Genomic DNA, 12,769 nt, shown 5'->3' on the forward strand with positions numbered 1-12,769 from the left:
ATGCAAGGCACACCGTGTGCATGCCTGGTGTTTCTTAATCCAAACGAGGTTACCCATGTGCGTAACATTCTGTAATTGTTTTCCAACTTAACATTATGTCTTAGACACATGTAGATCTACCTCATTCTTTGCATGGCTGCATAGTGTCTTATGTACGTGTGTCTGGCAAGTTCATATACAGAGAAGGATATACCATAAATCATCTGTGGTTTTTATTTGATGCTTCACTCCTACAGTGGCTCTGTCGTCAAAACTCTGGGGCCCCCACTGACTGTGGTTATACCTTACTCCTGCCCAGGACTCAAGTCTGTGAGAGAGGCCAGGGAGAAAGAATATGAGATTCAAAGAGAATGCAAGATTATGTGTGCATGATGGCCTGGAAGGAGCTCAGAACTTAGAGTCAAGGAACCTGTGTTTGAGACCTAGCTCCACGCCTCCTGGCTGTGTGATCTCAAGCTTTCCCGTCCCCAAATCATTTTCTCCTTGGCTTTACCTTGGCTGGGCTCGCACCTCCCATGGGCCTTACTCAGTTTTGCAGACATTGCTCATGGTGCAAGGGCTGCGGGTGGGCGGTGGGGGTGGGGGCTGGTGTCAGGATCCCACTGGGGAGTGAGGAGCCTGTTGATCACAAGACTGGGCTCTTCCCCCTGGCTCTAGCTACTGACCTTGACAAGTTCCTTCTTCTCTGGGCTTTGGTTCCTCTCATCTGAAAAAGGAAGGTAGATCAGATCACGCAAAGGGCTCTTCTGTGTTGGAAGTTCTGTGTTGCAGAGAGAGTGGACAGTCTCAGGGAGCTGGGCACCTGGGGCAGGAGGAGGTGGCTCATAAGTACATGGCAGTCCATCCTTGTCTTCGCTTTGCCAAGGAGTGGCATGGCCTTTCCCTTTTGAATATCTGGCCTTCCTTCTGAAGAACAGAAAATAAATGCTACCTGTGTATCAGGCACAGAGTAAGTCTTCACAGGGCAGTACCGTTCAGTCATGACAGGTGTAGATTCCAGACTCAAGCCATTCCTGTTTTAAAACCTGACAACTCGGGGCACCTGGGTGACTCAGTCAGTTAAGTGTCCAACTTCGGCTCAGGTCATGATCTCACGGTTTGTGAGTTCAAGCTCTGCATTGGGCTCTCTGCTGTCAGCACGGAGTCTGCTTCAGATCCTCTGTCTCCCTCTCTGTCTGCCCTTCCCCCACTATCTTTCTCTCTTGATCTCTCTCTCTCAAAAATAAATAAACATTAAAAAAATTTTTTTAAAACCCTGACAACTCACTTTAATTCTCTAGTGTCAGTTTTCTCGCTTATAAAATGGGAATAATCATGACATCATTGGTGGATTTACATTAGGTGATGAGTGCAAGCTCCTTGAGAGCAGGGACTCTCTGATCATGTTGCATCCCCAGCACCTAAAACAGCTCCTGGCACATAGTAGGTTCAATATACCTGTGTTGAAGGGCTACCGAATGGCTGCCTATTCGTTCAGTCAGTTATCCCAGCCACAGTGTGAACCAGCCAGCATTATTGACTTAGCATAATGCTAGTAGACAGCAGAGCCAGAATTCAAATCCAGATGTGTCTCCCTCCTGAGCCCACACTCTCCACTTGTGCCTTGCCACCCTATCCCGGAGGGCGCATGTCACCTATATGCCTTCTGCCTACTGTGCTGCCTTTGATGTTCCCAGTAACTTTTTCTCCTTGGACGGAGACTGGGGAGGGAAGAGGGAAAGCAGGGTAACAGGGTGGTTACCTCTTAGAGCAGCTCTGGATGTAAGGACGTGGGATGTGTCCCCTTGGGTTTAGCTCCGAATGGACACGTTCCCAGGAAGCAGTTTGTGCCTGGTTCCTTCAAGGGTGCATTTGGGTAAGTCCTGTGGTTGTTCAGGAGTTAAACATGAATCGTTCGCTGCTGCCTGCCTGTCCTGCCCTGCCTGGGTTCCTCTGTATAATTTCATTTATATCCAGCTCCTAACAATGAGAAATAGGCTGGAGAATGGAATGGAGGATAGCGTGTGAGGTCCCAGCCACCCGGCCTCCTGGGCCCCCCTCCCGTGCCCTCTGGCTAAGCTCTGCCAGTGCTTACATTTAGCAAATTAGATCAACTGAGGCTCCTGGAAAGATAAATGACCCATAGGTGCTCAGGGGAGAGCAGCTAGCAGGATTTGAGGGTGGTGATAGGGGAGGCCCCAGAAACTAGAGTCTCAGAACCCCCCTCCCCCACCATCTTCAAAGCTGGTGCTCACTATAAAGTGCTCGGGCTTGTGCCAGCTTCTCCTCCAAACCAGGCAGTCTGGGAGGGTTGCAACCGTGCCACAGGGTGAGTTACCAAGGAACACAGTGGGGAGGAGGGGAGGGAAGTGGCCAGGAGTCTTACTGCTGGAAGGACCTTTGGTGTCCTTCTGAGCCTGTGTTTCTCAAAGTGTAATCTGCTCACTCCCTGAAGCAGAATCGCCTGGGGCTTTGTGAAAAGACAGGCTCCTGCCCCCAAGCCTGGGCTGCGGGCCAAACTTCCTGAGTGTAACTGCACAGGGAATTACCGGGGGACTTGTTTACAGTGCAGAAGCTCTGGCCTACGGAATCTGAGTCTCCTCCATCTGTATTTTTAATACACTCTGTAGAATATTCTAATAGATAGCTCTGAGAGCTCTGATCCTTGAGGTCTCTGACCCATAGGTTTGGAACTTGCTGATGGAGGCAGACGATGGAGGCAGACGGCATAGAGGTTAAGGGCATGGGGTCCAGAGTCTGCCAGACCTGGCTATCTAACTTCCCTGGGACTCAGTTTCCTCATCTATAAAATGGGACTCATGATGGTACCTTATAACACTGATGAAATGAAAATGATGATTGTATGCACAATGCCTGGCATATGGTTAACTCTCAAAAAATGGCATCTAAAAATGAAAACTAGACTAAATGCCTCCTTTGTCTTCTTATCTCCCAGCAGACTGATATTTACTTCAGACAGGCCAAGCACACCTCAGGGAGAGTTTCTGGTGCCTGTTACTTAACTGGGAATATCTTTCTGATCCACTCTACAGGGCTGTTGTGACAGAGGCAGTGTGAGATTATGGTTAAGGTTGTGGGAACCAGACTGCTTAGGTTCTTACTACCTGTGTGACTTTGGGTCAGTTTATTATCCTCACCTAGCCTTAGTTTCTTATTTGTACAACAGGGATAACATTTGTAAAGATCAGAAATGTTGGTGTGAATAATAAAATACTCAGCACAGTGCCTGGACTATAGCAAAGCCTGTATATAGCCACCATGATTATTATTATTCACCATGCACCAATCTTTGACTTGATCTCTGTTCTATTTGGCCCAGAGTCTTGTTCAAATGATGCCTGGCCAACTACACTGGAACTTTCACTGGTTCCTGTGTGGAACTTTCCACTCACTGGGTATTATCTTCATAGCCACAAACTGATGCACACAAAACCATCATCTGATTTGCGGTCAAGCCCTCTGTTTCCAATGTTCGGAGCCATTGGGAGAAACTGAGGTGACGGGAGGGGCCTTGGTCAGTTGAGATGAGAAGAAAGCTTGGGAACAGGATGCCCGCAGTGGCTCTGCCCTCTGCCCTTTCCTGTCTGGACTCAAGAGCGGATGTGACCCTTGCTCTTCACCCCACTCCCACCCCCAGCTGTTCAGGGGGCACCTTGGGTGTCCTGCTGTGGGGCTGGTCCAGGATTGCTGCGTCAGCCTGGGTGAGGCCGACGGGAAGTCATCAGGCTCCCTGGCACCGGAGTGAGGTCAGCCAGGGATGGATTCCAGGAAGGCTGCTGCTGATCAGAGGCTGGCTCTATCTCTCCCACAAGCATCTCAGGCTCTTCCCAAAGGGCAAAACCTGGGCAGGGCTTTGATGGGGTGGAGGCGGAGGTGGAAGCCAGGACAGCCAGAGACAGGTCCTGCCGGTTTGGAGTGGCAAAGACTGACTTGGAGATACTTCAGCTTTTGAACATTCTGGAGAGAGGAGGGCCTGAGGTTTTGGAGCTCATGAAATGCTGCTGATGCCTCAGGACCTCTTGCTGAGCTCCTTCCTCCCCCAGAGTCCTGACGGAGTGCATTCTCTTGCTATAGTATTCATCTCACTGCATCAAGGATGGCAAATACCTGCTATGTGGGCCTCTACTCACCCTTCCATTGATTATTTGTGATAGTGATTGATAATAAGTCATGGCACTCTTTCTCCCCTTGTGGAGATAAAGCTCTCAGAAGCCTCATTGACGTAGCACTCCCAGGCAGCTGTGTCTAATCCATCAGTGTTAGGAGCGATGAAATCTTTTTGTGCTCTCTGTTATATACTCTAGTGATTTATTCCCATGTTCAGAATCTAAGCTCCGTGGGGGCAAGCACTTTGTCTGTCTTGTTCACTTTTCCATCCTCATCAACTAGTCTGATGCCTGGCACATAGCAGGAGCTCAGGAAATACTTGTGGAATGAATGACTGCCCTCCAGTGAGCTGTGAATTACTCAAGGACAGGGATTATATCCAAATCACATCTAGTACAGATTAAGGATTCATTGAGTGAAAGAATATAATGAACACATGTCCTTATTCTGAGTTCAATCGTTGTTTCTGTAACCAAGAGAAAAGAGTAATCACATGTCCTTGGTTGTGGACATCACTTCACTAAAGAGTGGCCTTGTTGTGGCTAGTAGGAATGCCATCGGTAATGCCTCTAGCTTTGGTTTCTGTACACAAAAATTTAATCCATTTAATCATCTGGAGTCTTGTTAAATTAGTAAATTATTTGCATTTACACATGGGGAAACTGAGGCTTGGAGTGATTTTATTTTTTTAAGAGGTTTGTTGAAGTCCATCTGACAGCTTAATGTTGGTGCTGAGACCAGAACTTGGGCCTCCTCACCGCTAGACCAGTGTTTCCTTTCCGGTCACCATACCATTTTTTTCTGAGTCTATAAAGTTTTGACTTTTGATTTGTCATATGCCATGTTTGAGTTTGGGAGGCTTTTGGGAATCCTGGTCTCATCATCCTTTCTATTATTAACTGTCCCAGGTGAGCCTTTTTGGAATCTTTGAGCTTTTTCATAATAAGCTTTTAAAACCTGAAATTGTGTGCCACCTTTCATATGCATGTGCATTTCTCTGGAGAGGAAGTCTAAGTTTGCATCAGATTCTCACCAGAAGTCATTATGCATGACCCATAATAAGGTTAAAAACCAACGATCAAAACCAACATGTCATTTTGCATATGGGGAAACTGAGGCCTGAGCAAGAGACTTTTCCAGGACCATAATCTTTGACCAAAGATTCTGTTTCTCCCATTGACAGAGGACTGATTATGGTGAGAAGTAACCTCAGCTACATCATCGAGCCCCTTCCTGGCAGTGAGGGCCACCACCTCATTTACAGATCTGAACATCTCAAGCTGCCCCTGGGGAACTGTGGGTTTGAGCACTACAAGTCCACCACCAGGGACTGGGTCCTTGAGTTTACGAACCAGACCAAGAAAAGACCTCGCAGGGTGAGTCTCAGTGCAAGAGTCAACCTGGGGGTAGGCTTGTCCCCTCTGAGGATCCTTACTTTGGATCAGAAGTAATCCTTACTTTGGATCCTTACTTTGGATCAGAAATTTGAATTTCTAAATTCAAAGAGATGGCCAAGAAGGAGGAAATTACTTTTCTTTTATAGTCTAAGTTATTATCTTGTTCACTGCTGTGAGATACTCTTGTATGGGATGGGATAAATTGGATGGGAAAAACACTATGACATTTAAAATACCCTGAGATGCCGACTTCAGAAACTTTAAAATGTGAGAAAAGAATTTATGCCTCCCTTTTTGGAATAGCCACTTAACCATATGCACAAAATGCTTGTATTTATGTATACTGAAAATAGAGCTATGTGGTTTAAATGCTTTTTGGGAACTTGACTTTCAGCATGTTCCCTCACAGTATGTTGGCCTATGTACTAGCAAGCCCAGCTCATTACTTTTTGAATATAAAGGACTGGACTGATAGTCTCAGAGCAGCCCCAATGATAACCAAGATGGCAGGCAGAAGGTGTAGTGAGAGTAATGGCGACTGCAGCCAGAATGGCTCTAGTGCCGGGTGTAAAGTTAGTAACCAGCACTGCTTATTAACTAGCACTATTTCTTAGTAGTTTTTTTTTTTTTTTTCAATATATGAAATTTATTGTCAAATTGGTTTCCATACAACACCCAGTGCTCATCCCAAAAGGTACTCTCCTCAATATCTTAGTAGTTTTTCAAAATGAGGAAACGCTCACCATTTCTACAGCTCTGATCTGCATATATCTCTTTCTTAGATGAAAAGGGAAGATTTACACTCCATGAAGTATGTGGAACTTTACCTTGTGGCTGATTATGCAGAGGTAAGGGGGAGACAAGGGTTTTTGTTTTTGTTTTTGTTTTTTTACAGAAAAGCACTCTTTTGATAGCTTCCATTCCAGGCTTCAAACCACTTTGGGGGAAATGCTGAAACATTGATCTTTTCCCCAGTTTGTCATGTGATTTTGGCCTTAAATCTGACCAAGGGCTGTTTTTGCTATTTTGAACAGTTGGGGGACTGGGGGGAAACAAGGAAAAATCTCTTCTGGCTCCATACATTAATCAGATAGAAAATCAGGCAACTAGTGTTATTTAGATGAACATTTCTTAAACTGAGTCTGAAGATCTTTAGGTTTTGGTGCTTAATCTTAGGGAGTCCATAAATTCTCTATAGAAATTTAAAAAAAAAATTTTTTTTTTGCAAAGACAAAAAGTGTATTTGCAATCATCTGATTGAATATAATTTTCCAGCCCATGTGTGGGTCCGTTTTTGTAATCGTGTTCGTGCCAAATGAGAACCATGGTTCCCAAAGCATCAGCGGCACCTGGGAACTTGTGAGGTGCTAATTCTTGGGCCCCACCCCAGACCTGCTGAGTCCTAATCTATGGGACTGGGGTCCAGGAATCCAATGTTTTAACAAACCCTCTGGGTGACTCTGTACACAGGAAGTTTGAGAACTACTGACCTAAGGAAAAGCTGTCTGCCTAATTCTATATTTCTCAAATCACGCCAGGTTTTCATGGGCCTTGGCTTCTAAGATTTGGTGAACACTTGTCTCTCTCACTCTTTCATTTCATTTGTTCATCAGCGATATCATGATTTTCTCTTATATGTCAAGCACAGTGCTTGGCCCCAGGAGATTAAGACAGACCTGCCCCTGACATCAGAGTTTATGGTAGGAGCACAAGAACTCTATAGTTTCAAGTGTGGTAACTGCCAGGATCGGTCTTTATAGAGGATCAAAGCCAAGATAATGAGAAGTGCCCCATGGTTGGGGAATTGGGGTAAGCTCCCACGTGGTGATGTTGAAGCTGACACCTGAAGAATGGGTTCAGGTTTTAGAACCCATATTTGCCTAAATTCGTCATATTTCACCCCCAGTTCTCAGTTCATGTAGTGACTCACCCACAACTAAGCACATCTGGGTATGGAAAGGCACGACGAGCTGAGTACTCCCCATGTTCTAACACTGCCGCCTTGCCTGGGGATCCCCCAGAGCTCTGTCTGTCTCATTCCCCATCCAGATGGTGCAGTTACCAGCTCCCCGGAAAGAACTCATCCCAAGGTGGCTTTACCTAGTCCATAATCCCAGAGCACAGATTGTGGAGCAGTGCAGGTTATGGGAAGAACACTAGGCTTCAGGCCTGAAGAGCCGCCTTCAAGAGTGTTAGTGGCAGGAGCAGATGGCCTTGCACTGCCTTAAAGGACAAGGAGTTGTTAATGGGGCAGACAAGTGGAGGTGAAGGGCATTCCAGGCCAAGGGGACATCATGTTCTGCTTTGAGAAGAATTTAGCTTTGTAATTGATGTCAGTATTGGTTTCTCCAGCAGCCTTTCCTTTTTTTTTTTTTTTTTCTTTTCTTTTTGTTTTCCTTTCCAAAGACTGGTGTATGTGTAGGGTAGGAGAGCAGTGTGGGGAGAAAAATCTAAAGCTGATTTAAAAACTGAGGCTCCGCCGTCATGGGGAGAGGTAACAGATGCTGGCCCCTGCCCAGCAGGACTGCCTTATAGTGAGAGGGCTGCTGGAAAAGAGCTGAGTTCCTGACTCCAGGACATTTTTCCATTTAAGCTTTTATTAGATGATCTGAGATCATCTAATACAGTGGTCTTGAAACTTTTTTTTTTTTAGCCACAGAATCTTTTGTACCAGAAAGCTCCTGGTACCCTGCTGCTCTAATGTAAAGGTGGGGTGATCCTCCCCTCTGGCCCTGCACTCGCCACAGTGGAATCTTGCTTCAGGGTTCTAAAACCTACTAGGTGCGAAACTCTGGAAGCTGAAGAAGTGGGAGTGGGGTAGGTATTGGGTGGGCACCTTTAGTCTCCTGACCTTCAGGGTCACAGCAAACCCCCAAGAGGAAAAGTGGCTCCCAAGGTGCATCTAGGACTGGGGTGTGGTCTAGAGCCATCTTCTTGTTCCAGAGTAGAGAGCCTCCAGCACCAGCCTCATAGGCATTGATGATAGGCGGTGATTCGTGCAGCCTGTGGATCGGGAATATGCTCATTTCTCAGCGTCCTGGGCTTTGAATGATTCACTGGAGTGGGACGTAATCAGCCAGGCTGGGTTCACAGGCTCACAAACCCCCCCGCCTCCCCACACCACTCCTTCCTGACTCCCTTTTCAAGTGATCTCTCACCCTCTGCAGGCAGAAATGTATCCCTGACAATTAATTAATCTGAGAGGTTGGGAAGACAAGGCAGGGCAGGGCTGCCTTATCTGTGATTTACAACCTGATGCTGAGACAGGCCAGGCTCCTTCTCTGGGCTCTGAACTCAGTGCAGGGAGCAGAGCCGCAGAGAGAGAGAGTTGTTGCAGTAAAAATGACCAGGCAGCTGCTCACTCCCTGGGCCTAGGTGGGAGGGCCTGGGGTGGTTCTCTGTTTATTCAGTCCTCAAGTGAAATGGGAAGTCTAGGCGGGGAAAGTGCAAGATAAGATGTTGCAAGATGATGCAGGATAGTTGTAAAAACAGGCATGCAAAGTGCTTTCATTTTCTGGTCAGAATGTGGGGTAGTTGGGAAAGGCCAGGTGATGACCCTGTTTTACTTCCTGTGTCACCCTAGAAAGTATTGAGATATTTCTTTCTTTAGATCAGGGGTCTGCAAATTATAGCCTATTGCCAAAACCAGCCCACCACATATTTTTGTAAATAGAGTTCTACTGGAGCAAATGCTCCCTGCTATGTGTATTGTCCATGGCAGCTTTTGAACTGCAGTGGCACAGCGGAGTAGTTGAGATGACACAGTGTGTCTGCAAAGCCTCAAATATTTACAATCTGGCCATTTGCAAAAAGTTTGCTACTCCTGCTTGAGACTCTTAGACAACATGGTACATTACTTAAACTACCGTGGTAACATCAGGCAGCTGTTTGAAGATAGGATTAATATATTTGAATATTAATATATGTGAAAAACAATGAAGTCTGATGTTCTAATAAATATTCGGTAAATGCTACAACACTTTCTCTGCAGGAAGACCAATTTAGAAATGGGAAGACTCCATAAAGAGAAACTTCAGGATTCACAAGTCATAGGTCCAAGTCATGGGGCTTTGCATTAAATTTATCTCTGTAGAAGGCAACGGTGAGGTGAGATGATTGACTGTTCTGATGAGTAACAGTCCTAAGGAAGCCCAGGAAAGTCCATAAGCAGTGGGAGAATAAGAAATGGTGGGTTTCTCCCCTGTATCATGGCTGGGACACACGCCCGTGCCAACAAATACCCCAGAGTGTTTTATTTGGCTGTTCTTTGTGGTTTTTGCTTGGATATTTTTGCAGGATGGGGTGGAGGAAGGATGTGAAGGGTTGGAATTGAAGTAACGTATATAAGTGTGTATATAAGATAAATCACATAGGTTTTTATACAACAATAGCAGTGTACAGGACATGCCCATAATTTGCAAATTTAGGTTGAAATTGTAGCAAATTTTATCTTTACATTGTGAAGCTTTCCTTCATCATTGCAGCTGAAAGAGATCTATCCCATTCAGGCAGGAATGATAAATGTGAGGCTACACACTGAAATGTCTCCCTCCTGGTACCCATGGCAGACATTTATAATCGAGCACAGCACTCTTTCCTACTGAACCCCATGCAGTCTCAGAATTTTTGTAGAAAGGCACTGCCATCAGTCTGAGTGGCATGCCAGATGAAACCTGTTTTCCAAGGGCTTATAGTCCTGGTTGCCAGCACCCATGTGTGTCGTTCATGTGGCCTCATGCAGTATTTATGTGCCCATTTTAATTGTGTACTCCTTAAATACAGAATCTGCCATTGTTGTTATTTCTGGCTCTCTTCCTGTTTTAATATAAGGTCCTCTAGACCTTAGAGGATCTCACACACTGTGTCCTACCTCGTCCCAAACACAATGCCTTGTCATCAAAGACATTCAGCAGCTATTTGATCAGTGTTGATTGATCACATGTAGGGAGTCCTCATGAGATCCCTGTGATGATGGCTTCATGTTGGGGTGATGACCAAAGCAAGGATCAGATTGGTCCCACTTCTAAGCCCCAGTGAGAGTTTGCAGGAGACCTGGTAATTTGGAGGACAGAAGAACAGATTTGATTTCAAGGGCTGGAGGAAGATAATTCAGTTCACTACACAACTATTACATGCCTACTGTGTGCCTGGCACTGAACTGATAGTTGGGGATACCAAGATGAATGTGACCCAGGTTCTACCATCCCTGAGCTGAAACTGTATGTAGGGGCAGGAAGGAGGAAGTCATATAAAAATAACTGCTCATAGAAGACTGGAGAAAATAAAAGCTAATTGAAAGACAAGAAATGGGGCACAGGAAGGGGTCCTGGGGTCTCACCTAGCTCTGCTTATTCCATTTAGTTTCAGAAGAATCGCCGAGACCAGGATGCCACCAAACACAAGCTCATGGAGATCGCCAATTACGTTGATAAGGTGAGACCAGGTGTGTACTTTGTGGGAAAGGTGCCAGCACCTTAGAGGTGCTGCAGGGTAGGAGATCACATGGCCCTTGAGCTGCCTCGTGGATTGGTCACCCAGCCAGTTTCTGAGAGGCAATAGCAATGGTATAGAGGCTCAGGGTGGTCATGACAAAGCCCTCAACTATGTGACCTTAGCCAGGTAACTTACCTTCTTTGGTTTGCAGTTTTGTTTTGTTATGTTTTTAATTTACAAAGTAGAGGGCATGGCTTAAACCAATGGCCTGCAATTATTTTTGTTTTTCTGGTGGAATCCTTCTCTTAAATGAAATCTTAGGACGATGTCTAATATAAAAGTCAGACGAAAACAGACTGCTCTAAACAAAAGCAAGGGTGAGGATCTGAAGTGATGTCCTCTTGCTTCTTCCCCTCACCCCTGCAATGGTTGCTGGGTAGCCTAGTTTAAGAATGCTTTAAGGTTCAAAAAAAAAAAAAAAAAAAAAAAAAAGACTGCTTTAAGGTTCTCTGAGGTTCCTTCCAGGTATAAAGCCCAGAAATTTTCTGACTTAGGGGAGAATTGAGGTGGGTCAGCATGGGAAAAGTACAGGGCCTTAAAAGTTGAGTGGGTTGTTTTGGGCAATCTGTATAGTCTCCATCTGTAAAATGATTCTAAAATTATTTGTCTCTTAGAAAGTCTTTGTGAATGGTTAGCTTTCCTTGATCAGGCCCTTTTAAACATGTCCTTAGGAAATACCCAAATTCTTGAATTTTCCTAGAGCAGGCTGGTTGGGGATTTGGAAATACTTTATGTGAAACTGCAAACTGCAGTGGAAAAGATAAACCTCTTGATAGGCTAGTAGTAAATAGTTTTTAAAAGTAGATTTTAATATGTTTGGGGTCAAGGTCTCTCGAGAATCTGAAAACATTTATTGTATGGTTTCAAGGCACTCATAGCACTTCTGAAGCTTAATTCTGGGCCTGTTAGGGATTCATGGATCCCAAGTCTACAGGGGAAATTATTATTATTTTTTTGGCCACTAATAGATAAAGAAGATAACTTAAATTTTTTTTATGGATCTTCAAGCAAATTTGCTAGTGTTCTGAAGTCATCAGGTGAGAGGGTCTGGGGTCTGTGTTTTTGTTTTGGCCTAGATGGCTCCGAAAACACTGGTCAGTGACAGGTGAAAGTCAAACATCAGCATTTCCTGGAAGGAAGGACTTCAGGGACACAGTTCAGTCCTCTTTCTAGCTCTTAATTCACTCAACAATAACATTCAAATGATTCTACATCCCAAACACTCAACATCTGGGAAAACAAGAAAAGCTTGTTTCCTGGGGGGGGATACCAAGGAGGCAGATCCTGCCATCACTCACGTGACATCTATTGTTCTGGAGACTCAGCAGGTGGGAGTCCTGGCTGGGTCTCCCCTTCGTGGACTCTCCAGCTGGTCTGGGTGGTAGAACCAGGGGTGCAGATGAAAAGTGGAAGAGAGGGGACACCAAGCCCCAGCCCTTACTCAAAGCCCCTAGCCTTGCTAGCTGGTCCCTTCTGTTGAGCACTCTTGGTTTTCTCCTCAGCAGCTGACTTTAGTCACTCCAACTGGGGTGAGGGAAGGCAAACCCACTTCTCTGAGGCTTGCTGACCCAGCTACTTGAACTGAACTGTTGTTGAACTAAAACTGGAATGAATCACACTAATTTGCTGAATCATGAACCCAGTCCAAAATGTTTTTTCCTTAACTTTGAAAAAGCCAAGTTTAAGTTCTTAAAAGCTCCCTCACGAAGCAAGTTCCAATTGGAATCCAAACCCTTTGTTTTCTGTAATGATCGACCTGGCACAAAAGTGGA

At 45.3% G+C, this 12,769-nt stretch overlaps 1 protein-coding gene across 1 annotated transcript in view; it reads left to right on the forward strand.

The window, feature by feature from the left end:
- Positions 1 to 12,769, forward strand: part of ADAM19 (ADAM metallopeptidase domain 19) — an 81,819-nt gene that overhangs the window by 42,686 nt on the left and 26,364 nt on the right. The window contains exons 6-8 of the mRNA XM_045503573.1: positions 5,291 to 5,483; positions 6,287 to 6,352; positions 10,866 to 10,937. Of these exons, the coding sequence (XP_045359529.1) occupies positions 5,291 to 5,483; positions 6,287 to 6,352; positions 10,866 to 10,937 (331 nt within the window). The remainder of the gene's footprint in view (positions 1 to 5,290; positions 5,484 to 6,286; positions 6,353 to 10,865; positions 10,938 to 12,769) is intronic.

This window comes from Leopardus geoffroyi, chromosome A1 (genome assembly GCF_018350155.1).
Source record: "Leopardus geoffroyi isolate Oge1 chromosome A1, O.geoffroyi_Oge1_pat1.0, whole genome shotgun sequence".
Lineage (NCBI taxonomy): Eukaryota > Metazoa > Chordata > Mammalia > Carnivora > Felidae > Leopardus > Leopardus geoffroyi.